At 39.8% G+C, this 27,043-nt stretch overlaps 2 protein-coding genes across 2 annotated transcripts in view; both read right to left on the minus strand.

Moving 5' to 3' along the window:
* Positions 1-2,288: 2,288 nt before the first annotated feature.
* On the minus strand, positions 2,289-3,150 carry CARTPT (CART prepropeptide; the record flags this gene model as incomplete). The annotated part of the gene is made up of 3 exons (XM_084225285.1): positions 2,289-2,396; positions 2,844-2,927; positions 3,007-3,150. 3 exons carry the CDS (start codon positions 3,148-3,150, stop codon positions 2,289-2,291), a joined length of 336 nt encoding a protein of 111 aa, XP_084081411.1.
* Positions 3,151-9,894: 6,744 nt separating this feature from the next.
* MCCC2 (methylcrotonyl-CoA carboxylase subunit 2) overlaps positions 9,895-27,043 on the minus strand; it is a 37,433-nt gene continuing 20,284 nt past the window's right edge. Inside the window, exons 8-17 of the mRNA XM_084224784.1 lie at positions 26,159-26,223; positions 25,166-25,265; positions 24,149-24,244; positions 22,800-22,872; positions 22,525-22,601; positions 20,416-20,482; positions 19,989-20,145; positions 19,112-19,226; positions 17,754-17,839; positions 9,895-10,320 (exon numbers count right to left, since the gene is read on the minus strand). Coding sequence (XP_084080910.1) covers positions 10,203-10,320; positions 17,754-17,839; positions 19,112-19,226; positions 19,989-20,145; positions 20,416-20,482; positions 22,525-22,601; positions 22,800-22,872; positions 24,149-24,244; positions 25,166-25,265; positions 26,159-26,223 — 954 coding nt within the window. The 3' untranslated portion in view covers positions 9,895-10,202. The remainder of the gene's footprint in view (positions 10,321-17,753; positions 17,840-19,111; positions 19,227-19,988; positions 20,146-20,415; positions 20,483-22,524; positions 22,602-22,799; positions 22,873-24,148; positions 24,245-25,165; positions 25,266-26,158; positions 26,224-27,043) is intronic.

The raw sequence follows: 27,043 nt of genomic DNA on the forward strand, positions 1-27,043 counted from the left end.
AAAATCTTGGATTTAAAGGATATAGTTGTATGGACACTCACTAGCAGTGCTCTGTACTACAATAAATACTGACATCAAACAGCCAGAGTATAAAAACCACTGAAATATAAGTCCTTGTTATTGTTTGTATGGGAACCAAACAGAGATGCTACAAAAATTACTTAATTATTCATTGAGAAATTAAGGATTTTTACAATATCTCTGGGAAATACCATAAAAAACATCCAGAAGCAGTTAAAAGATTACAGAACCTGGCACATGGCTCCAGCCCTGCAAATGCACTATCACACCCCTCCCCCAGAGGCGTTGGTCACAAAAGTTGCAGGCAGAGCTGGCTGCCGCTGCTGACTGTTCTTGCCCGGGTCACAACATATCCATTTCTTTTTGCCAAGTCCTCCCTGAACAGCAGTCCCACCAAGTGCACCATGGCTTCTGCTTTATTTTAACCCTCCCCTCCCGACTCCCCCACAAACACAGCCCCCCAGGGCAGTACTCCCTTGCCCATGAATGGCATACCTCAGTCTTATGGCCCTGCCTGTTAAAACAGCCTTCACACTCTGGGTGTTTTCAGCTTCATTTTGTTCTCCAGGCTAAGAAGAGCTCGTTCCAGTCCTGAAAAATAATAACTAATAACACAATAAACCCCAGAAACTACAACACCGGCAGTAATAACAGTAGTAATACCCATAGCAAAATGAGCAGTGGTGGGTCTCTTTTTGAAGTCAGTTCCTCTGTACCTGTTTTAGTCAGAATTGCTTATGTGCTCTTACTGTTTAGAAGTAAAGCAAATGCCTTACAGAAGCCTTTTTCTCACAAAACTCTGGGTTTCTAACCTGTGTTTGTGCTCTCTTCAGCATGAAATATGACATTCCCTTGTATGTCTTTCCCCGGTGTCTGCCTTGGCCCATGCAGCCCCTCATCTCCATGCTGGTAGAATTAAGAGCTGGTTCTCACAAAGACACCCACAGATGAGTTGTGACAAAGGAGAGGCAAGAAGTTCCTTCAAGCATCCATAATTTATTAGACTCTAACACAAAGTAACACAGATGATCCAGCTCACGGTAGTTGCCTCCCATACACTGCCTCCCCAAAGAAGTCACTGCAGCTGGGACACACCCTGTCCTCTCCCAAAGAAAAACCTGAGGTCCTAAGCCTCTGTATTTGTCAGACTCCCTCTGGGTGCCTGTGGGGAGGGAGCAGATGTCAGCTGAGCAGCACCAGAACACGTGAACCTTGGTTTCTAGTCCTGTCCTGACCTGGTTGATAGCCTGGCTAAAGCACACAGCAACACTTGCAGTAGTTTTGGAGATACCCTTAGCCTCTTCCTCTGAGTGCGAGGGATTCCCATTAAAACACCCAAAATGTGTGAATTAAAACACCCAAAATACTGTCATCAGAACACTGACTTTATTGATAGAGAGAAACAAAGGATTAAAACACATTATGAGTTTGCTGAAATACACAGTGTACCTGTGGAGGACAGACAAATTTATATACATCAGTTCATTGTAGAAACATGAGTAGGATATCCCCAGGTAGTTTGCAACAAATCCAGACAGCTTTCTCTCCGTGGTGGCCCTGATAAAGCAACGGATATCCCCCCAGCCCCACCCCAGCCATGCTAGTGCCGGACCCCCTGCCCACCATCAGTGTCTCATGCCAGACTTTCTACAGCACGGGTGAGCACAGCTGGATTTGGCCTGAGGCCAGCAGTGAACCCCACTGAGGGCTGCAGGCTGCTTGCTCTGGGGTGTGCCGAGCTAGGTCCTCTCAGAGGGGAGGCAAGAAAGAGGGGGCCAGAGTGCTTTGGACACACCCGCATCCCGCCTGCCCCCGCTACCCCCAGCCACCTCAAGGGAGTCCCCTGGCCCCGGCTCCTCCAGCCGGCAATGGGTGGATGTTTTCCGCCCGAGGAAGGAACCGAACAGCCCAGGGCACGGCACGGGGCCAGTACGGCTTCCCTGAACGGCTTGGCACTACTCGGGTCTGCACTGGGACAGCACTGCAGCTCCCGGGACCGGCACCTCTACTCCCAAGGCACGGCCCGGGATTTTCCTGGACGGACAAAAACAAGCGGGGGAGGAGGGGAAGGAGAGGACGGGGTGGGGCGGGGGAGAGAAAGAAAGCAGCTCCACGGATGTCGGATGTCACGGACGGCGTTACACGGGCGACGCGGGGACTTCTCGCCGCGTTTCTCGGGCGGAGGAGCTGCGGGAAGTCGCCGGCACGTCGGGGCGGCCAGACGTCAGTGCCTGCGCTGCCGGCGGCTTGTCCCGGGACGCCTCTGCTCACAGGCACTTGAGGAGGAAAGAATTGCACGACGTCCCCCGGGGACAGTCGCAGAGCTTCCCGATGCGAGCCCCCTTCCTCACGGCGCACTGCTCCCCGGCGTCGCACTGCGGGCAGCGGCCGGTGGTGAGTGGGACCGCCACCAGCGGCCGCCCAGTTCTGTCCCGTCCTGTCGCGTCCCGTGCCGTCTAGACTAGTCCCATTCTCTCGCGTGTCGTCCCGTCCCGTCTAGACCAAGTCCAATTCCTTCCCTTCCCTTCCCTTCCCTTCCCTTCCCTTCCCTTCCCTTCCCTTCCCTTCCCTTCCCTTCCCTTCCCTTCCCTTCCCTTCCCTTCCCTTCCCTTCCCTTCCCTTCCCTTCCCTTCCCTTCCCTTCCCTTCCCTTCCCTTCCCTTCCCTTCCCTTCCCTTCCCTTCCCTTCCCTTCCCTTCCCTTCCCTTCCCTTCCCTTCCCTTCCCTTCCCTTCCCTTCCCGCCTCGTTCTGTTCTACCCCCTTCCCCTTCCTTTTTAGTGCCTTCCCGGTCCCGTCCCGACCTGTCCCGCCGGGACACCCACCATGGGCACCTGCCCGAACTTCTTCTCGTAGTGCGGTCCCCTCTTGCTCTTGAGCTTCTCCAGCACCTCCTGCAGCGCCTCGATCTGCCGAGAGACCACAGAGCTGCCGTCAGACCGCGCCCGCCCGCCGGCGCCCCCCGCCCGTTCCCGGCCCCCGCCGCACCAGCTCCTTCTCCCGGGAGGCTCCGCCGCCGCCGGGCGGTCCCAGGTCGCGGGCGCGGCGCGGCGGGGTCGATCCGTGCCCGCGGGCGCTCAGCAGCAGTGCGGCCGCCACGGCGCACAGCGCCAGCGCCCGGCAGCTCTCCATGGTGCTGCCGCCCCGCCGCCGCCGCCGCCGCCTTTATAGCGCCGCGCCCGCCCCGCCGTGCGTCAGCGCCCACCGCCGCCGCGCCCCGAGTGTCGGCATGGCACGGCTGGGCTCCGCGCCCCCACCTTCCACCGCCCCAGGCGGCGCCCCAAAGCGCCCGCCGTCCCTGGCCCTCGGGCCAAACAGCGGATCCATTTATGAGGGGGGCCGAGGGGAAGGCGGCCAGCCCAGCCGCACCCTGCCCGCGCTCCCTGGGCTCATCCACAGTCGAGGGCTGTGAGCAGAGTGGGAAACTGTTCCCTCGCCCCTAGGGGCTGGAATGGTTGAGGGAGAGAGTGGACATTGGACACACAGAGATGAAAGTGGAAGTTGGGCTTGCAGACTAGGGAGACTAGTCTTGGAAGTCAACACAGGGATCTGACAGGAGTGAGGGTAAGTTCCCCGTGGGCTAATGAAAAACACGATGTGCTAGAAGGAAGGAAGAGCCGTGTGGGATGATTAGCCTAAAGGAGTGGGGGGGTTGGGGGTGTGGGAGATAGTGGTGATGAGCAACAAGCTGATGAGAATGTGAATACTTGAATAAGGACAAGTGGGAACCAAGAGTGTGGGGAGGCTTAGGGCCACTGAGAGCAAGGAAGAAGCAGCATCAAAAGGCCCAGGATAAAAGTAACTGCTAATGTATCAATCAGAACTGTGAATGGTGCTTGAGGTCAAATATCATACCAGGTTCTTGGGGAGCATTATATATACCCTGTGTGTGGAATGAGGCCACCTCTGAAAGAAAATGCAGTTGCCTAAAGGAGACCTAGCATTAGTAAACACATGTCATTGAGACCTTCCCACTCACATTTGGTTCCACCAGCCCAGTGGCCTAGTGTCCTTGAATATTCTCACTAAAAAGATCTTTGGCAGGTCCAACCTGCCCAGGCCTCACGGCCATGGTAGTGGCAGGGGGCAGCTCTTCCCATTAAGAAAAGCAGTGGTATGCCAAGAAGACCATGCAAGATGAAGGACAGTGCTCACTCAGCCTTACTCCAGCTGCCTCTGGACCAAGGCTGGGGTAAAACAGGGTCACCGAGCAGCAGTTTGCTGGGATGAGACATTTGGCCATCTGGTTGCTGGGACAAGGAGGCAACAAGCTGGGTCTGCCTGTGAGGTTTCACTTCAAGCTCACTGCTCTAAAGTGGCTACGGGTATGTTCCTGCCTGCAAGTCAACAGCAGCAGGAACTGGGCTGTGTCTCCTCAGGTGAAGGGAGGATAATTTGTAGAAGAAGGAAACTGGAAAACTTTGTTAACAAAACTCTACCATCTTGTTAAAAAACTCTTAACAGCTGATCATTTGTAGGGAAGCTAGGAAGGGGAGTTAGGAACAGCTTGAAAAGGCAATGCAATGTGAGCGCACACACACAAGTTTGTTTAAAGAAAAACTAAACAGGTCCAGGCATGTATTTTTCCAAGCAGACAGGCATTTTTTCAAGGGAACAAAAGGAGTGTGGTTCAACAAATAATTTTCAGCAGCAGCATTTTGTTTGAGGTTCTGCTCTCTATCACGTTGCTTGCCTCCAGTGCTGCATGTTCACCTCTTGCTGTTACCTCCTCCCACACACTCCTATTGATCATCACATCCAGCAAAGGTCTCATTTGTAATTGCTGGTCAGAGTAGAAATCCTCTGTCTGTCTGCGTGGATCCTCCAGTTTCATTTAGCCACAGGGAAGGTTAAAATTTCCGATGTCAGGCTGGTGGTAAACCACTTGTAGCAAAGTCCAGGCTTTGTTCCCAGGTTGGAGCAAAACCACAACCACATGCAATACTGAAAATGATGGGTATGCCCAAAACAAAGTTTCTTAGAACAGAGAAATAACCCAGACTATGAAAAATGCAACACTTCATACAGAGAGGTAGATATATGGCCTATTCAACTTTAAAAGCAGCATCTGTGAAGCCTGACCAAAAAATCAAACCATATTTTATAGTATGAGGATTACTCATGCAGTGTTGGACACATAAGAGATGCTCAGAAAACATCACTGTTTTCTTTCCAACTTACAGTTCCAGTAAAAAGCTGAATTTAATGTTAGCTACTCCAGTAAAATTATTGTTGAATGTGGAGGTAATTACAAATTTCTGTTTCCAAAAGTCATTTTGTCTGTCTGGCTACAGACATCCACAGAACTATACAAGTTTCTGTGCCTGTTACTGTCTGTATCACGCTGTCTCTGCTGACATCACTGTCCCTTGTTCCCCATTCAGCCATTTTTGTATGCTTTGTCTCCAGCACTAGGAGATAAAAAATCAGCAGGATTAACATCAGCAGGATAGCTGAATATTAAATAAGAGTGTCAGAGGCTACCAGAGTGTCAGAGAAAAGGGTCAAGATAGAAAACCAGAAAGTCACTGTTTACAATTACAAAAAGGCAGGTACTTTTCAACAGCATCAGTAACCAGTCATAAGACAGCTGGCTATGGAATGAGGGGAGCCTGTGGCACTTAAGCACTTAGCTCTGGGCAATCTGCATGACGTGATCGGACATTGGGGATGGACAGCTCTGTTGTACCAAAGTACTAACCCAAGTTTCTCAAAGCTTACTTTCTCCATGCAAATGTTATTGCACACAAGGTACAAACAGAACACTACCAATGTGCATTAGCATCTGTACATCAAATGGATAATTTTGAAAGTCAGACATGCTTTTCATAATCACACTCTTCCATCATGATCAATTAATTAAGTGTACTTCTGAAAGTGGGAAAATAATGGAGGTTTATGTTGATGCTGGTGAGCAGTTCTAAGGCATTTATGTGTGTTCTAGTTTTGGCTTGGCATAGACATAGAGCTGGACGGATTTTAGGACTACTAGACTGTAGAGATTAGTGTCAAGCATTTGAACAAGTGTTCTACTGAATCAGAGCCACGAAAATGGATATCTGGCTTCAAGTGGATTCTTTAAGGCTTTGCAGAAAAGCAGCAGGCTTTTATAACTGCCTTGCTAAATTGCCTTAATTTATAAACCATAGTTAAAAAAATAATATACCGTCATTGGTTTTCTGAATCAAGACTTTTTTTTTTTACTGAAGCCTTGAACAGTGAGAAAAATCTAAGATAAATCAGAGTTACTGTTGAAGTAATAAGAGTCCAGAGGCATACTTGAAAGACATCTATTTCACCAGGAGATAGCAATTCATCTTGATGAGTAATAGATTGGAAAAAAGCCACTTAAATAAAAGATGGGTTCTCAGAACAACATTACATATACCAATGCCCACACAAACAGTGAAGCTACAAACTCCCCAATAAACTAACCCCACATGGGTGGGAGAGCAGTGGGAACAGGTCCCCAGTGGCTTCTCCATTTCTGCAGGCAGAGCTATCGCAGAGGCTGTGCACTATCCACAGCTCATTTCAGCCCACAGCTCATTTCAGCAGGCTTGTAATGATTGTGTTCCAGAGGCTCTACCTTGATGTTTGTTGAAGAAACTACCAATTTTGTCTGAAGATCAAACTGTAGCTCCCATGTTCCCAGCACCTTCCTAGCTGCCATGAAAATAAAAAGGAAAATGCATTTTTACAATGCATTCACCACCTCAGCCCAGGTAATTTGAGAGGAAATTCACCACCTCAGCCCAGGTAATTCACCACCTCAGCCCAGGTAATTTGGGAAGAAATTCATCACGTCAGCCCAGGTAATTCACCACCTCAGCCCAGGTAATTTGAGAAGGACACCCTTGGTTACTGCAGCAGTCTCTGGGGACATGAAAAGAAGCTTAGCCCACCTCATTCATGGTTTCCCATTTTCTTCTGTAGAGGTGTTTGAAAACACCCTCAAGGTCACAGTATCGACTCTTTTAAACTCCTTGCAGTTAAGTGTTAATCTCTTAAAGAGACCATGTCTAACTATCACAGAGAAACAGAACTAGGTAACCTTTTGGTCTCCCCTCTTCTCAGGGGCTGGAGGGAGGCACATAGCTCAGAATAGCTATGCCCAAGGCAAGACTAGATAGAAGCAAAGGTCCCCAGAAATCCAGAGCACCTGGAGTGATGTTCTGGTCCACCGCAGTTTGTGTGCACAGCTATTTCCCTCGTTCCTCAACCCCATTTGAAAAATCAGTGTCATTCCAAGTACCACCCTTTCCAGTAAGGAAAGAGATTAGTGGTTATGAGCTGCTTCAATATACCACAGTGAAGAGGTTACATGTACCAGAGACAAGTAGAAGTCTTGAAATAGTCACCCAGAGCTTTTACATTGCCTCTGCCATTCCAAATATTATGCCTTTACAGAGGCAGCTACCTTTAATCTAGGTTTATTTAAAATTTCCTTTCACTCCGAAAGAGATCCTACTGGTAGCACAGTGCCAATGAAAACTGAAAATTACTGTTGTAATGGCATCCATGTTAAACCTAAAAGGAGCTGCTACTGCAAAAGCATGAGAGTCCTGGTGGCAGACAAAATTTGAGAGCTCTGGGTGATTATTCTGAGCCAGCATGAATAGATCTACCAACATCATCAAATGTAGTACAAGCATGGGGTCCAATTCCTCACTCCTGCTGACTCCACAGAAAACAATGTTTTTCAGCAAACATCTGGGCAGCAAGAGACCATCTCAGCAGTCAGAACACCATCATATATGAGGGGCACTGTGTGCAGTCAGTGCCCCATACAGAATGCAGCACGGTAACATGCAAAAGCTTTTCCAAAACAGCTGTGTAGCGGAGTGGTGATAACCACTAGTGGCTCTCTGAACTGCTGTTCTGCACTGAAGATCCTGCTCGGTAGTGATTGCTAACCAGATCATGCTGATAGGATGCTAAGCCTGTGATGAATAATTTCATTTGCTTAACATGTTTCCAAAGCTAAGTATTATTAAGGCAGAACACTCCTATTTAATCAGATGTGTTTTGACTTTACTGGCATACATATTCAGAGGAAAAAATTTTGACAAGTGTAAAGAACTGTCTTTTCAGATGTAACAAGCAACAGGGAATTACCATTCTCAAAAGCATCTTTCCAAACATATTTGCTTTCCAAACACACCTGTGACCTGTATTCCAGGATTATCTGTTACTGTCTCCAACTTGGCATGATTTAATTAGTAGATTTAATTGAAAGAATGTATTCAAAATAAAAATATTATTCAGGAGAGATCAGATTTCTTAGCAGAAACAGGCAGTAGTCCTCATGGCTTTGGAAGTGACAGGCAAAACTGACCCCCATAACTAGGAACAGAAAGTCAAGTGCCAGAAATGATTATTCAACTGGAGTAGGAGAAAATACAGTACATTTCTTCTTATTGAAAGCCACTAACAGCATTTCAGGGTCTGGAACTATTTTTCTTCATATTTATATTTATATTTATATTTATATTTATATTTATATTTATATTTATATATTTTATAAATCTGTATTTAAATGTACAGTATTTTTAGATGCATTTCAGAAGCCTACTAACCACAAATAATTTCACTTTGCTTTCAGGATCAAGAAATCTTGGGTTTATGCCAGACATGTTCACAAATGTCTGTAGTGAGACAAGTGGCAAAAAACCACAGCTCTGCGCCTAGTTGGCAGTACTTTAAACTATTATTCTCTGTTAAATATTTATTTAATATACTAAAAGTAAGCATGAGACTGGAGACCCACAGAAGTAATCTTTCTAGTGGTGCAGAACACAGCAGGCTTTGGATACATTTCACCTCAGTAAAAAGAGGGAAAATTGCTCTTCTAGTGCAATTTTTGGCAAGCCTGCCAGAGACCACACAGCTCAACATCCGCAAGGCTGTCTACATTGTCTGTATCCTACACTGAGGATCCTGATTCCAATTATTTAATTTTCTTTTTTGCATCTGAGACCCAACTGGAAAGGCTGGTAGATAGCAGACCTTCCATCCTCCTCCTGGATCCAAGGAGAACTCCTTTCCACACAAGCCGAGGAAGATTACAACCCCGGGTGATCACTCCTCTTAGCAGTCTTTCCCCACAGGCCAGCACAGGAAAGGAACTCTATTCATGTACACTGGCTCTTCTTGCACTTGACTCTCAGCTAAGTGCAATGGCTGTCCAGGCACCTGTAGAGCAAAGCTAGATAAACTGAAATCACCTCCCAGCTACAACAGTACGTAGTTTCTTCAAGGTGCAATGTTTCTGAAGAGACCATACTAAACGACAGACACTGAGTTCTTGAAAAACTTTACACTCCAACAAGCTACCCTAAATAAATCAGAATAATCAGAAAGCACTCCAGCATCACAGAACTCCTTAGGTCAGTGAATTACAGGCTTCTGCTCTAAGCAAAGCATTGATCCTTGTGGAGAGAACACTCTGTCTTTGTGAAACCAAAATTACCAGAAGGACCACATGTTGAAACACATTTGCAGCCAGTCTCTGTCCTCAGACATGCTCTCAGCAACCTGCTGAGATTTCATAGATACCAGCACACACCTCCCATCTCTTCCAGAAAACATTATGCACCCATCAGGTTCAACAGCTGTTTTGACTTTAGGGAACCACACAGAAAAGCAGTGATTTTGGATGAAAGCCAGAAACAGAACAAAATGACAACAAATGCATAAAATCTAAAATTTCATGCTGTGTTGAAATCCCTGGCTGCCCTTACAGCACTTGCCTTTCACAAAAATTATTTATTAGCAAAGGTGAGTTTCTCTTTGTTGGACTGCTAAAGTACTTTGGATTTATAGGAGACATACAAAAAAGAATTAAAAGAATCACAAGAGCACCAAATATGTAGCTTATTTTGTACATTTATTTATATAAGAGATAGTATCAATAGTTTCTTGTAACATGAAGTACAATGCAAGAACTTGCAATTTATTCATGCAATGCAGTTATATAAGCACTTAAATGACTAATCTCAAATCACTATCAAAAATCTGAAGCACTGTATGCAAATTACAGTCAGTGAAAATAATGATGAAAGTTTCATTAAAAATAGCATCTTACAAATCTTTATTTTTAATCACCACAATACTGTAGCTAGTATGCTGTCCATCCCCAAATAAAACATACAGAGGTAATTCTGATGATCACATGTTTAAGTTTACATTCGGAAAACTCCAAATTCTGTCTTCTTTGTGGGTGCATTTAGTGCTGCGCTGAGACTGAGGCCCAAAACCAGTCTTGTGTCAGCTGGATCAATAATTCCATCATCCCACAATCTAGAGAATAAAAACCATAACAAACCAAAACTTTTAATAATTAAAGGAAATAAATATACACAACTGGTATACTTTCAAACCCATGAAATTTGAAATGCTTCAGAAAAAGAAAGAGGAGTAAAGAGCTAAATTATACTTAAAACAATGGAGTAAATCCATGCTGTTCCTCAATGCAATAGACTGGTGTGCATTACTCCATGGAATTGTCTTCTAGAACAATGTTTACATTATAGGTAAGTGAAAAATGTCAGACCTACATATTTTAAATAGATTCCTCATACTTAATCATCTCCTTCAAGAAAAAAACCCTCTTTGCTTGTTAATGTTCATGTGGAGAATGACCTATCTAATTCTATCAAGAGTGCTTGCACTTCAAGGATTATGTCACACCATTATTTACGCTATTCAGGTTAATTCAGCTGCCAGATGAGGATGATAAAAGTGTTTATTCTTTCATCATTAAAAAAACAGAAAAAAATTCAAGTATTTTCAGAATTTCTGTGGTGGGTTGACCTTTGATTCCAGGTGCCCATGGGGCCACTCTATCTCTCTCCTTTCCCAGCTGGACACAGGAGAGAAAATAAGATAGCAAACAATAGGTTGAGATAAGACAGTTTACTAAAGCATAACTGAAAGTTTGCATGTGCACCAGAGGAAAAAAATGTTAACAACTTTATTCTCTACTTCCCATCAGCAAGCAAGGTCCAGTCACTTCCCAGGAAGCAGGGCTTCAGTACATATGGTAGTTGCTTAGGAAAGCAGACACTGTAAATAACCAATGTTTCATCTTCCTCCTCCTTTCCTTACCTTTTGGAACTGAGCTGAAGTCATATGCTATGGAATATCCCTTTGGTTTATTTGTGTCAGCAGGTCTAGTTGTGTCCCCTCCCAGGATATTGCCCACCCCAGAATACTGATGGGGGGGAAATGTTGGGGAGAGAGGCTGGTGCTGTGCTAGCTCTGCTCAGCAAGGCACTGCTGTGCTGTCAGTACCCTTCCAGCTACTAATGCAAAGCACAGCACTATGAGGGATGCTGTAGCAAAAAGAACTCCTCCTCAGCAAGACCCAATACAATTTATTTTGTTTATTTTATCATTAAGTTCATTTAAGATACTACCTTCCTGAATCAAAGCCTGAAGGCAATTATATTATAAGCGAGCAATTGTCAAATGCCCAGGTCTCCAAAATCGCCAACACCTGTAAATAGTCTCTTTGATATTATCCAAAAATTAAGGTCCTAGTGGCATCAATTCTCAATGACAGCTCTATCCTACCTAAATTAAAATCCATGTTGAAATTCCCATGTTGAAATGAAACTGTAAATATTGTTATTTCCTCAGCAAGATATTTAAACAAGATACCACACTGCTCATTGAAACCCAGTCTCACTTAAACAATCACATATTTTAATCTGCATCTGCAGAACACATGCATCCTTGGTTAAGAGAGGGATGCCCCTCCTTCATTCCATCTTTCCCTTGAGAGACTTATTCTGCATTCTTTGTGAACTTACTTCAGTGTTAGCTAATGCTTAATTCCTTGTGGAAATTTAAAAATACAAAAAGCAGCCATGAACAGGGAGCCAAGAGTGACTCTACCAAGAGAAGACACAGCCTTTCCCTTCTAACTGAAGTTCCATCTGCAAATTTTATATTGTTCGGAGATAATTTTTGGCAAAACCTATTAGACAGGAAACAAGATATTTTGCACTCTTCTTTCAATCCCAAATGTGCCAAGCTCACCCCCAAGAGGACTGCAAACTGTACATAAATACATGCTGATAAACTCAAGGCAGCAGCAGACACTTGAGTGTTTTCCATATTCACTTTATTTTGTCATTTCCTTCATGCTGTGAAGGAAATATTGATCAAATCAGATAAATATACTAAGAGACTGACAATATATGCTTTTCATTTTACAAGGTGTATCTATCCTGTGATGCACAAAATGGAATTGCAGTAGAAGACGCCTTTAATGAGAGTAGGCACAAGGATTCAGACTCAGCTCTAGGAGCTTGTTTTCAAAGTTAGACAGAGAAGAAAAAGGATACCCAGCTTAGAAAGAATATTCTACTATAGATCTTATCACAGGGCAGCTTCCCAAGCAGCAGATTCTTAAACTAAATAGGCCACAAGAGAAAAACTGAAGTATAGAAGAAGAAAGGGTTTGGAGAAGGGAAGGCTCTGCTGCTAATTGGGCAAAATCAGGCTCTTTCTTTTTTGGGAGAGAAAACCGAATTTTGATTTAAGAAGTCCTGTACTACAGTAGTTGTGGCACTCACTGACCTGGCTGCCAGGTCCCAATAGTAAGAGAATGAATTCTGGAAAAATGACAGAATCACAGAATGGTTTGGGTTGGAACAGACCTTAAAGATCATCTAGTTCTAATCCCCTCACCATGGGCATAGATACCTTCCACTTGACCAGGTTGTTCAGAGCTCCATCCAACCTGGCACTGAACACTTCCAGGGATGGGGCAGAGAATTGCTCCTCTGGGCAACCTGTTCAGTGCCTCACCACCCTTGCAGTAAAGAATGTCCTCAAATGTAAAAAGGAGAAAAACTTATGGCATGGCAAAAAAGCCCCCCTGCTATAACCCCAAAATACAACTATAAGAAAACTGTAGCTCTATCTAACTTTTTCTCCTTTTAGGATTCTCAGTTAGTACCTCCCTTCTAGAGGGCTAGTAGCCCAAGCACTGGAATATTCTAACAGCCACATTTGTACCTGCATGGAAGTGGTACTAATAGCAAATTCTGTTTCAGATGACACAAGAGCTGTCTGTATCATAACTCAGATGAAGTGCCTGGTCTAAAATCCTGCTGTCTGACTCCTGTGAGTAACTTCTTTCCTAACTATATTTTTATATTTTAAGTAGTAACTAAATTTTAATTAGTAGCACATTTTGTTAAAGTATTTGGTCTTATTTGGCTTATTTGGGCAATACTCAATTGAAAAAACTCAGAGGAAGTGCTTCTTATCATACAAAAGTAAAAACAATTGGAAGCTTTTTTTGTTCAAAATACCCAAAGAAAAGTGTAACTTCATTTTGCAGAGACTTACTTAAGAGATCTTTGAATTTCCTTGATTTTTCTCAAGACAATGGTTGTAGCCCTTGATATAATCTAGCATGACCGAATGGCCAAAACAGTATTTTCTATACTTTCAATTTCATAGAGCGTACCTCACCAAAGTTTAATGCCTGTGGTTTTTTTTCCCTTTACCTTGTATTTATATTTTTATTTAGTTATGATGAATATAGTCAGAATAATCTGACAAAGGAATGGAGAAGATCCTCCTTAATAGTGAAAATAAAAGCCGTTCAGTGAGGTCAAATCAATCCCAACCTTCTGTCTTTCTTAAAACTATGAAAAAAACCCCAAATTTATGAACAATCTCAAATACATTAATTTCTATTTTTAAGCAAATTTTGGTTTTTTGATTGCTACAGCTTTGTTTGCTCTCTAGGTAAACTTTTCCCCCCCCCCCCCAATAAATACCTGCAATTAACTTTCTTATTTATGAAACATATTGAAACAGAATGAGGAAATTCATAATACTTAAAATATTCAACACATCTGCTCAGGGCCTGGAAAGGGCAGGGATGAACTGACTCCAAAAGAATCACTGACTTAGTACAGTACCTTGCAAGACACAACTTTATAGTGATTACAGCTTTAATAAATATCCAAATATGAAGCACATTTCAATGTCCGATTAGGGTTGTTTTTTATTTTTCCTTTTTTTTGTAACAACACAATTGACTTATATTGACAACTGCAGAAATTTTAAGCTGCATGGAAGTCAAGCTGCTTTCATATGGTCACCCCTGGCTTTTGCTTCTCTTTGTTTGAAGAAAACTGCATTCTCTACTGGGATGGAACATTAATAATTAAACTATCTATTAAAACCCCATTGCAGGAACATGAGTCACACTACACTCATAAAATGTCTGTAACTGAAATAGTGTGAGTAAAAGAAATGAAGTTGCCTAAAGTAAAATGCGTATTCGATTTGTTAAGATGCAAACCAGTGAAATCTTTTAAGAAACCTGTGAGCAGATTAATACAACTCATTAAAAAGGGTGCTGCCTAATGACTGCCATTAATTAAGGCTGTTCATTGTGAAAGGTTCTAATAAAAAAATTAGTTAAAGTCTGATTAGAAAATACAACTGCAGGGAAGAGTATTGACATCCTGTACGTACAGCAAGTTATCACTTATAAGCAAAACAATATAAACAGAATAAACACGGATATTTTCTTATCTTTTAAGATCATCAGGGCATTTTCCTTTTGTCCTTATTAATGCTAAAAGCTTGATTCAAAGCCTAATGAAGTCAAGTGGAAGGGTCACATCAATCTCAATGGCTATTAAGGGTGAGGCAGACATTAGGCAGGAGGACAGCATGAGTGAGCCCCCAAACCAGAGCTGCACACAAGCAGCAATACAGACAACAATCTTTGTGCTCATCTATTGTTTTTTGTTCTCTCAGAAATGCAAACCCGTTTGTTAAAGCTTCCTTGTTGACCTCTTTCGTGGAGGGCTGGTACAAAACAAAGGCTGTCTGGATTCTGTTTTAATTACAGTACCCTGACATTTGGTAGACAATCAGTTGGGTTTTTACCATGCCTGCAGCCCAACAGGAATGGGCTGCAAAAGGAACAGGGCTACTCCTCCCTGAATTACAGCAAATGCTTGCTAATAAGCAGCTGCTGATGTTGGCTGATTGGAAATTGTTGTATCCAAGGTGCAAGGTGAGTGGTACATCCTTCCCCCAAGCGAAGACTGTAACCTACTTCAACTCATTGTTTCTGCCTAGACAGCCTACTCCACAGTAATGAAAACTTCTGAACTATTGATCTGAGATCTTGCTTAGGAATTAGTTAATGCAAAGCATGAAAGGGCAGGAAACATGAGTATATCCACTGAAATACCCAATTAACTCTACAAGAGAGCAATTAAAAGCTCCTAGACAATGCAGACTGCACCTACTTGAACTGAAAAGCGAGAGAAACCAGCCAGAACTGCTTTGACCTAAGCCACTCACACACTGTTGTCAAAAGCACTCCATTGTGAAAAGAGGCATTTTACCTTCATTGCTTATAGCCAGGTAAGCCTCAGTGGGATTTCAGATCTGACATTTGACTTCATGTCTCAGCTGGGCTCATTACCTTGAATGCAGCATCACACGAACCCAACCACATGCAATCCAGACCCACGCTAGCTCTCAGCCGACTCACATCTGTGCACGTCACATTTCCTCTCCAAAAGGAAACAGTGAGAAGCGCTTACCTACCCTGCTTTTTCAAAAAAATGACACGTCACTTAGCACTAAAAGCACTAACACCTGGGCTGGGCAAATTTAAGCTATTTGCTGGGGTGACTACTAGATTAACAATTTCACAAAATGGCCAGATATTCTGAAAACATAAACTGGTAAATGTTGCTCATCAGAGAGCACAAAGCTGACATGGTTCAAGTTTCATGTCTAAAAAATCAGGCATTATTAAAAATTCAAAATGTGGTTTTTTTAATGTTAGTCTTAACTTCACATGTAAAACTGCTTTCTTACAGGTTAGTAATTTACTGTTGTAAATACTGACAATCATCTGTTGTTTTTGGGAGAAGGTAAGTTTTTATATTGCTAATATACCTAATATATTGAATGTTAAAAAAATCATGAGTAAAAGAGTCTGACTGTTTCCAGAGAACACATAAAATAAAGCAAATGTAAAAAAAAAATCACATTATTTGTCTTCTCTGGGGTAGGGATTAATTTTAAATACAGTTTGACTCATTTTTAAATGTTATTATAAAAGTGGAATATTCTTCTCCTTTAAATCCAGTTATAAAAAATTATACATATTTTTTCATTTTTCCTTCTGCCTTAGAGCACAAAGTCAGCTGTTAAAGGTCAGCTGTTAAAAGCTTTTGTGCTATTTCTATTACTACCCATAGAAGATCAAGCTTGACAAAGGTATTCATTTGATGAACATTAAAATTAATGTTGATTTCCCAGGTACGAATATCTCAGTTAAGTAAATTCCACTATCCCTACATAAAAGAGTAAAAGTTAACAGTCATTTCATATCTTACTTCTGAAGAAGGAGCTCTTCCCAGGTTACCTGCCCCTGCTTCCACAGTACACTTTCTTCTTACACCTCAGTTTGAGGAGAAAATCCTTGCTCAGCCATGCCAGTTTCCACCCTGCCATGCTCAATTTCCTACACACAGAAATAAAGAGCTCTTGTGCTCTAAGAAAAGTGTCTTTAAAGAATTGCCAGCTCTAATCAGCCCCTTTGTCCTTAAGGAGTTTCTGAGGCAATCTCATCCACTAACCCTTTAAACATCTTGAAAATCACTCTTCCAAATTTCATGGTCTGGAGTTTCTCTTTGCTGCCTCATATTCCTTGAGATCCTGAACTCAACCAGGCTGTGCCTGCTATTCCAGCTATAACCTCTTCAGTGAGCCCCTCTGCACTGGTGAGTGCCAGGAGTGCCAGGAGCGCCGCATCTCTGGCTGGCTTGCCTGATACCTGCACCAGCAAGTTGTTCTTTACAAACTCCTTGAGTCTCCTGAGTTGTTCACTGCCAGCTCTGCTGTTTCACAGCTGACACATGGGTCACTGAAATATGCTACCCTCTAGCTTCATTAGCAGCTGAGAGCCTGTGGAAAATTAGCTTTTGGATATCACAAGCAGAAATATATGCAGGAAGATCAGTACTGACAGGATGAAACTAATGCCGAATAACCATCAAAGGCCAAAAAAACCCCCTAAGCTACTTTCCAGATGTATCTGGATCACTTCAGGATGCCACCTTGTTTCATTAGCCTAACTACTTCCTGGTCATTTACTAATATTGCATCAGCCTGAGGCATGAAATGCTGCAAAGGACTTCTCAGCAAACATGAGTATGCAGCACCCATCAGCTAAAGCCCTACACCATCACTGCTATCATCTAATACAATTACCTACCATGACCTGAAATTTGCCAATGGCTTCAGATCATCTTGAAACTGCTACCTCCTTTTCCACTGGCTTCTTCTACTTGCAGGACCCCACTGAAATGAATTCCTCTTTGTACACATACAGCCACTCATTATATTGTACAATACGCTTTAGAAAGGTGACCAGATATTACTCTGGGGAGAATGATATAAAACTCATCCAGAATAAAACATGTAACATAGAAATTCCATGCTACCATATAATTTCTTACAGAACCAGTGAAGTACTTCCTGCAAGTGCATACTGTCTTTTGAAACAGTTCATGTTACCAGGTCCCAGAGATAAGACAAGACTGGTGTGAATGTACATCAAACACAATCTTTGCTTCCAATTGCTCTGTTCTGCTATTCTTTGATACCAAGAATTAGAAGTCAAGTCCCATGATTACAATTAAGTGTTAGAATAGTTATTTGTATGTTACCTTGCACTGGAATAATAAGGGTTTCCTTCCTCCTCGAACCTCCTAATGATTGGCTCCTTCAAAGCAGCTTCATCTGCCTCAGACAACTAAAAAAACCACATAAAATATTCTTTAATATTTTCTTCTCCAATGATAGCAGAGCTTTATATGCAGCATCAACCTGAAGAAAATGCCTAAATTATGTGCCCAAAGTTTTTTTTACTGTTTTAGCACACAATTGTCAATTTTGTATGTTTGATAACAAAATTCAAATAGCACTTTCCAAATTAAGTGGGTGTAAAAAAAGAGAATGAACATATACTTAACTGAATGCAAGAGTAATTGGTGACTAGCACTTGAAAAATTACTGAAGCTAGTATATTGGAAAAAAAAATTTGCATTGCCTTTGGCAAGATTTTTAATAAAGTAAGTCTGTGCTATTCTAACACTGGGTTAGATCCAGTGTGATCCAGACTGGTCATAGTAATTCAGAAAACTTTCAAGTTTTTAACACATCTGACTGACATTTAACTACTACTAATTATTTTTCTTGACCTTCTTTCTAGGTATCATGGATTTGGGAAATTAAGACAGAGATAAGGGTGAGTATATTCTACCCACAGAAAAAACAAGTCAAGTGTTGAAAAGTAATAAAACTGAGATAACATGTTCATACTGCTTCACTATTCTGATTAACTATTCATGATAAATATGAACAATTTTTAGACATCAATAAAACCCCTTCTTATGGGATCAAGGCAGTAGTATAACCATAAAGCTTGTAATTAAAAAAACCCAACTCAGCAGAAAAGAGTGTACAGTGAAACTATAAAATATTACAATAAGATTTAGTCAGATATGTTTATTATATAAACAATATACCTCTAATTTTCAATTAAAATGTTGAAATGAGCAAAAACTTTCCAAATCTCTCCAGACTTCTGTTGTTACAAGTTTCGTAATTCTTAATCAGTGAATCATTTGAAGATGAACTTTCTCTATAACTGCCATCTTCATAATAATTGGAAAGCCACTTTTTCCTGACATTCCTCTTCATACTCCCAAACCAAGGAGGATTCCTGGTTGCTTATATTAAGTAGAACTAATAACTTGCTACACTAAGTACAAAAATAGGATGGTATATGAAAAACTCCTCTTTTTAAGCAAAAAGTAAGAAATGTTAAGAATGATCTTCACATTTCAAAGAAGTAAGAAATAACCTTTCACAAATTTTCGTATTTGTCAGTGCACTAGTTGGCACTGGGATAATTCACTGGTGTCTCACTCTCTTCTACCCCTTCCTAGCTCACAAAGTGACCAATTCCTGTAAAAGAGCAAGTGATAATGACTTTACCAGAAATGAAAGAAGAAAGATATACCTGTTTTCCCTCCCTTGCTTTTTGGTCCTTAGCTATTGTAGCTAGAACAGTTGCAGCTTGTTCCCCTCCCATCACTGATATGCGAGCATTTGGCCACATATATAAAAATCTTGGACTGAAAAAAAACATGTTAAATATTAAGGTAAGACATTGTCACATTTCCTAGGGAAGAATTTCCACTCAACTAAGAATACATTTTTATGTATGACAATTTTACAATATAACATTTTTTTAAAAAGATACATTAACGTACTTCAATGCTTGCAGCATTACATTTGAAAATGTTAAAATTCTGTTCATTTCTATTATTCACCTTTTTTTAAAAATTTCTCTTTCATAGGTCTCTTCAGCTCACATTCCCAACCCACAGGAATTTTTCTCCTTAACATCCCAACTAACTTCAATAGTATGGGGAACCTTGACAAATTAAATTTACAAAAATCACACAAGCCATGTCCAAAGGGTCAACAAAAATTCTTTAGGGGTTATACAAACCTTACTCATAAAAGCATTGAAGTGAATAAGGAGTTTTTACACAAGCTGATATACTTTTCCTATGAATGCAGTATAAAGGACTAGCCTATACTGCCCAATGATTGTTTAACACTTTACAATTTTTCCACCAAGAACTGAAGTGGGAGAAAAGGTTATGAACAGTTTACTTTTAGAAGGACTCCTCTGTCACCTAATTCAAGGTGAATCATGAGCCTTATCAGTCTCTACAAATTTCAGGCTGTTATTTACTAATGAACATATTCATTAAGAACTCTTTTTCCAAAGAGCACAACTTCTTCAGACGATTTTTCAGAATGGTATTTCAAGGTTATGTTTTCTTAAATTATTTCTATCTGCTGTAACAATTTGAAGCAATACTTACCTATATGCTCTTCCACACATCCCATAGTTTCCAGCTCCATAAGAGCCACCAATAATGACGGTTATTTTAGGTACATTGGCACAAGCTACAGCAGTTACCATCTTGGCACCATCTTTTGCTATCCCTCCAGCCTCATATTCTCTGCCAACCATGAAACCTGAAGAAATACAACAAGAACAAAAGGCTCACCAGTTTATATTATAATACTGTGCCCTATGTCATACTGTGTGCTTCACAGTAGATTGCAGAAAGAACGAAGGAGCAAATCATAAGACAAGGCCTTCCCCAGCTGCTGACAAGCTGATTTCCAAACAAACTGGAGATGTAGGTACTATAAAGCACACAAGAGGCTGCCTAGAACACAGCCTCAACAATTAACAGCAAAGTCTACAATGAAGTGAAACCTCAAAAACTTGATCTTACTCACCTGTAATATTCTGCAAAAACACAATGGGAATATTTCTCTGGCAACACAACTGGATAAAATGTGTACCCTGTGGAGAGGAAAAAAAAGAAAAGAGTAAGCCATTAAAAGTTGGAAAAATGAAGCTATCACTACCAGCATTCTGAAGCCTGTGCTAAATCCTTCCACTGAAGTCCATAACAATATTTCCATCAGGGAATGCTATACTACTTCTCCTTCACCCAAAGTTAACTGCAAAAACATGCATTCACTGTAGCAGAAGTAAGAGATCTCCAAAACTGTGTGAGGCCATGGGTAAAACAAATAATATCCTTAAAAAAGCATTACTACTCATACTGAAAAGCTCAACTGATGTGACTCAACCAATATGCAGTTAAACCGTGGACAGTGCCAGTGTGGCATCTGACATTGACTTGGTAAGACTGTGTCAGAGAAATCAAGTCAGTCAGTCAGAAAAACATCTCTCTCCATTTTCTGTACAAAATAAAAGTATTCTCTAAAACTGAGAAAGGCCCATATACATATTTACCCACAGTCCTGCCAATTGCTGTAATGTTTTCTCCCTTTCCTGAAGACAGATGCCCTCTCCCAATTTATTAGCAAAAGACCAATTTCCTAGCAAAGTTACAAATAGTAGATTCCAAGCCTCTGTTTCAACCAATCTAAATCAATAAAGTTCCTTGGCTTATTTATACACTTGCTGGCAAACAAAACAAAACAAGGCTATGTAGCACAACAACTGAAAAAATATCTAACCTCTTCACTATATAAAACCTGCAAAGGTTATAAAAAGAAACAAAGAGAGAAAAATAATTAAGTATAATCTTCAGAGAAACATGTGAATAGCATAGTGATGATCACGGGGAAAATGTGCAACAATTCTTTACAAAAATGCAAGAAAAGAAAGGAATACTGCTAAGGCATGTTGCTCCTAGAACCAACATCATGGACAAATGTTTCTCTAGAGGTGAATTTCCTTATACACTAGTGATATGCCAGTAAAAGTCAGAAAATGAAGATTCCTTACTTTTTTTTTCATTGTTAGGAAAAACAGTTGTAGCACTAAATTGTTAGAAAAATAATGAAACTATTAGCAATACTGCAAGAGTTATTTTCCACCTGGAAGTAGCTGTTAAAACAAATGTCAGATGAAAAAAAATGTCATGTACTACAGTGCTTCAGGTTGGAAGTATTTCTTCAGCACATGAAACTCAATTTTGTGTATTATTTTATAACAGCAATAAATCCAGTAAAATTACTTCCTTTCTCTACCTCTCTCATCAATGCTTCCATTTTCTGTATATTCTCAATAACAATTTCCTCACCGTTAGCTCAAGAAGCCTGTTAGAATAAAACTAGTATATATAATTGCTATTACAAAAAATTCAACTGACAGTTGCTTCTTGAAAAAAATAAAGAACTAAAGCAAGCAACACAGACCAAGGTAAACACTTTGCAATACCCAGATACTCTTTATCACCATCATTCCCTGAAGTTCAAACTGTAAAGCACTGTTAATTGTGATAAAATCACAATATTCCTTCATACACAGCCTTTCATTCACAAAACAGGTGTTTTAGCTCACAGATTTTAAAAGACTGCACACATATTTACTCATTATGCTAAGCCAGGAGATGCCACAGCAAAGTATGAAACTTAAAACACTGGTAAACCAAGGAACAGTATTGGAATTCAGGTTTAAGATTTTGCAGTTATTACAAAATCAAAGATGTGATTTTCCATAGTACTTCATGGTTTAGAGTTTAGAAATACTCAACAGGGTATGTGACGTAATCAGGATGGACTTGTCTTGCAACAGATATAAGTTTCAGGATACACAATTTCAGCTATGCTGTATTCACACTGTATCCAAACGCTGTTCTGATGCTGGCCTATCTTCTTCACATCAGAAAAATTTACCAGACACTGTTTCTAAATTATGGTCAGTTTTTTTTCTAGCTTATTAATAGCTCATACCTGTTCTGCATTTACATAAAAAATGGGGAGCCAGTTGTCTTTCATTAAATAAAAAAGTTCCTCCTCGCAAGAGCAAGTTGTCCACCAGAAGTTTTGTTTCTCAATGGCAAAGAAGCTAATAATCTATCTATTTACCTTTTTTGCTGACTCTGAGAAAAGAACTCCATTGTTTCCAATAATTCCTACTGGGTAACCAAAAATTCTTGCAAATCCTAAAGGACAGAGATTAATTCGTAAATTTCCACATGTATTTATTTTTCCATAGCATATAAAGGTAAGATTTTCTCCTGGTAACAGAAACTACTATTCTTCTGAAAATAAACATCATTAAAAATATCAGTAGTGAGCCAGAAGAAATCCAACTATAAAACCAATGGGAACATATACAGAATAATTATATTTCTACTTACCTGTAACTAAAGTATCCCCATACAAGGCTTTGAATTCATCAAATCTACTTCCATCTACAATTCTAGCGATGACCTTAAGAGGAAATGGAAAAATAACATTAAACTCCTAATTCCTTTGAGGTTTTTAATTGCTTAGAAAGGATGGCCATGACAACATAAAACTTTTCCATTTTTGAACATCAAGCAGCCCACCATATAAACAGTTTGGATGGCAGGCAAAGCCCATTTAGTTTTTTAAGCGTGATTCATTCACACGTTTGTAAAAAATGGATTTTCAAGATCAAGAATGTTCTTACCAAACAGCTAAATTACACAGGAACAATGTTTTCCTGATTAGCTGAATTTCAAAGAAAAATCTCTGCTTATATTAAACATTAATCAATAGCCTCTCATTTGTAAAGAAAAACACATGTACAATCATGAGTCACTTTCTTAGAGATATGATTATTTTTAGGCTTGCTTGAGTTTGCAACATACAAAAATAATGAAGATCTGATTTGAGGTTTCTCTGTGATGCAAAGGAGCCATTTTTTATAAATACAGATCCACTGCTAACAAGATTTGCCAGAAGATACTTATTTCCACTTTCAAAGAACACAAATCCAAAGTCTTCAAACTTGTGAGAGTGAAGTATGAAACTCAATGAAACTGTTCATCTCTTTTTCCCCTTTATGCATAGCATAGCAAAGCCTACTAATTTCTGCTGCATATTTTAGGATAGGTACATATTAGGACTCTTCCTAAAATACATACTTGGCTAGTAGTGAAAAAGACTCTAAGTGTGAGATTCGTGGTAAATATGAGAAAGCCTGTTGGCTCACATGAAAGTTCCAAGGCAGATAATTAAACTAAAACTGCAGTAGGGTACAATAGTCTTTGAATGCAGTTGGGACAAGGCTCAATTGTTTGGTGTGCTTATACTCCATAAATACTTAAGCAATCTTTCACAGGACTGACAGAAAAAGCAAGCCATCATATCCCTGGGCAAGTCTATAGAATGCTTTGCCAATGAGGAGTTCCCATTGGCCTTTTCAGAATGTTACCATTGGCCTTTTCAGAATGTTACCAATCTCTCATCCTTCTCTAAAGTATAACTAAAATCCTTCCTTGGTTCATCCTTCTCTAAAGTATAACGAAAACTGATTATATTTTCAACAAGTCACTGCTATTGCAATGCATCTGCTGGACAAAAATATGAAGAAGTAAGTACCTAAATCAATTATCAATTGATTTAGATACTTATCAATTGATTTAGGTATTATCAATTATGACAATACAAAGAGTGATTTCCTGCAAGAAAATGGGTGCAAATATGTATGGGCATATGGATCTTGCATTAATACTCATACCTCTTTGACATCAAAATTTCTTTTTAGCTGATCGCCAACTATTCCATATATTTCATCAGCTGGAAATAAAGGCTCTTCTGACGGTTCTATAGTCACCTATAGCAATTTAACAAACAATTTACACAAAAAGTTCACATTATGATTATGATTTAAAAATTCAAACAACAATTGATTTGTCAACTTTCTTGAGCACAGACTTCTCTTCACTAACAACATTAAAATGCCCGTACTGGCTTGTCATTTTGCCTAAAGACCAAGTTTCCTAAACTGAAGGTTGATAACAGTTTCTCACTTACTGTTACCTTTTTCCTACTCCTGCATGTATCTCCACATATGCTCAACTTCTTCCATGTTATAAAAAAACTAGGCATGTCCTCCTATTTGCTTACTTTCCCCTGTGCCCTCTAAGGCAGGCAGCATTCTGAAAAACGGGTGAAGATTTTGTTACACTACTGAATGCAGTGTCTTGCATTCCTTGAACTTCTATTCACCCTCTCATATCTCCTACTAAAATAAAATATAACAATTCCACCCCCATATGCTATCCAAACCATTTCCTACAAGGAATTCTTAAATCAACACAATTAATTATTAAAATTTAGGTCTATCCCCTTGGTTTTCAACACCTTAATAATCCCAGAAAACGTTTACTCAAAAAGATGCTTTAGCAGGTATCTAATTTTAAGTCCATGGAAAATGATCATGTGGGTTTAGAATTAAGTATCTTGCAAGACTGGATTAATCTAAAAGTGCAGTTTTATGACTCTGAAGCACTCTTGTAGTTGCTTCATTCCTGCATTTAATCCCAGTAGTTTTACTGGGTATAATACAGCAGGAATGTAATTGCAGAACTGAAGCATCAGAGAAATCTTTAAGGACAAGAACCGTAACTTCCATTTTCAGACGTGTTAAGTCATAGACAAACATGTGTTCTATAAAACAAGTGTTGTATCAATCAGGCAGAGAAAAGCATTCCTAATTTCAACATTGCAGTGTTTTCAGACTCTATACACTTACATCTACTTTCTTTTGGAGATTCAAACTTCTTACAACTTTCCTTGCCAGATGAAGTGCATGATTGTCATCCAAAGCATAATGATCTGTTACACCAGATTTTCTGTACATAAACAACAACAGCAAGATGGATACTTCAGGGAAAAAACCAACATAAATCAGGCAATGAAAACTTGACATTTTAAAGCTTCTAAGACCTTGAAAATATAGATGAAACAATTCAGCTGTGTTTTATTATGCAGTTACTTTAAAAATGAAATCCATGCCTGACCTTTTCTTCAAAATAGTACATTCAAGTTATCAGACATGAAATAAAATGCAGGAAACAGAAAATCTAAATGGCAATATAAAATATAACAAGCATTGTTCATATGCAGCAAAAATTAATTTCAATTATAAAGAAAAATATGTTTACAAAAATGGCATGAACTGCCCTTCAAAATAATTCTTTATTCACTTCAAATTGAAGTAACAAATAAGCATTTATTATACAGCAATGCATAACTTACTGTGCAATAATACCTAATTTTGTTTATTATCAATTGCAGAATTTGAAATTGCACATATTTTATAGGTTTTATAAGCATTTTTTACAAAAAGCACAAGCTATTTTGATCTTGCTTGTAGTGAATTCTACATGACAGTAAGATACAATCTGCAAATTGCATTATCTTTCTCAATACATTATTCTGTTAACACTCAGTATTAAAGTCCTCCATATTATGCATGATGCTAAAGTCTACTAGACATGTATTTTAAAACAGGAAATGAAGGAAACAATGCTAACTAGAGTAACACAGTGCAACTCCGATATTCTAACTATAAAACAATCAGTCAGGACCAGATAACACAGAAATAATTTTCAAAAGGTAAACACAGCTTAAGAAAGATCTAAAACCAAAATAAAATAAAAGAAGGAAAGGACAGGGAAGGGGAAGGGGAAAGGGAAGACTACCATATGGACGAAATTAACTCTGGGAAAATATTTCTTTAAACCTGCAGTGAAGATCCGCTCCTCCAAGATCCTCTGCTGATACCTGTTCACCTGTTGCTGCTTTAACCTAACACAAGGAAAGGAAAATGAGCTTCAGAGATGACATTTGTCCTGCATTGATTCTTATACCATCTTAGGTACAGTAATAGAAGAGATCTTTGCAAAATGCTTCTTCATTAATCATATTTCCCTGTTTACTCTTCCTTAGAGCATCAAAATATGACAACACTGAATCTTATAAAAATTTCTTTTTTTTTCTTTGACTTTACATGCTTATTCTACTGTTAATATGTAGTTTTTATTTACAAAGAAACTCCCCACTGTTATACTTAGTGTGCATACACTTACACATCCTTCAGATTCATAAATATACTTTTTCACAAAAATTTTCTCAGCACTTAATATGAGATTTCAAATGGGATATTTACAAGCATTGTTTCAAGCTTGTACACCAGAAACCTAGGATTTTTCAATTTGCTCTCTCTTCATAAACACTTCTGTGAACTTTAACTCACTAATTTAAATAGTATTTTAAATACTATTAGTACTATTATTACTATTAATCATTAATTAGTACTATTTGTACTATTATTACTATAAATTTAAATACTATAGTACTATTATTATCAAATGTTTAAACTACTAGTAGTTTAAACAACCATTAGAAGTTTTTCTTTTCTAAATCTTCCAGTAAATACACAATAATTTAGTCATAATAATTTTCCTTAAAAGACTATATCAGTGGCATGTAACTGCCACTGTACAATGTCTCCATAAGAGAACCCGGACTGCACAATCCAAAGCCTAGATCTGTGTAACCTTAGACCTGAAAGGGTAATTTAAAAGTGAATGGTCCCCTTCCTAGAACAAAACAGTATCATTTATTA

This window comes from Fringilla coelebs (genome assembly GCF_963513975.1).
Source record: "Fringilla coelebs genome assembly, chromosome: Z".
Lineage (NCBI taxonomy): Eukaryota > Metazoa > Chordata > Aves > Passeriformes > Fringillidae > Fringilla > Fringilla coelebs.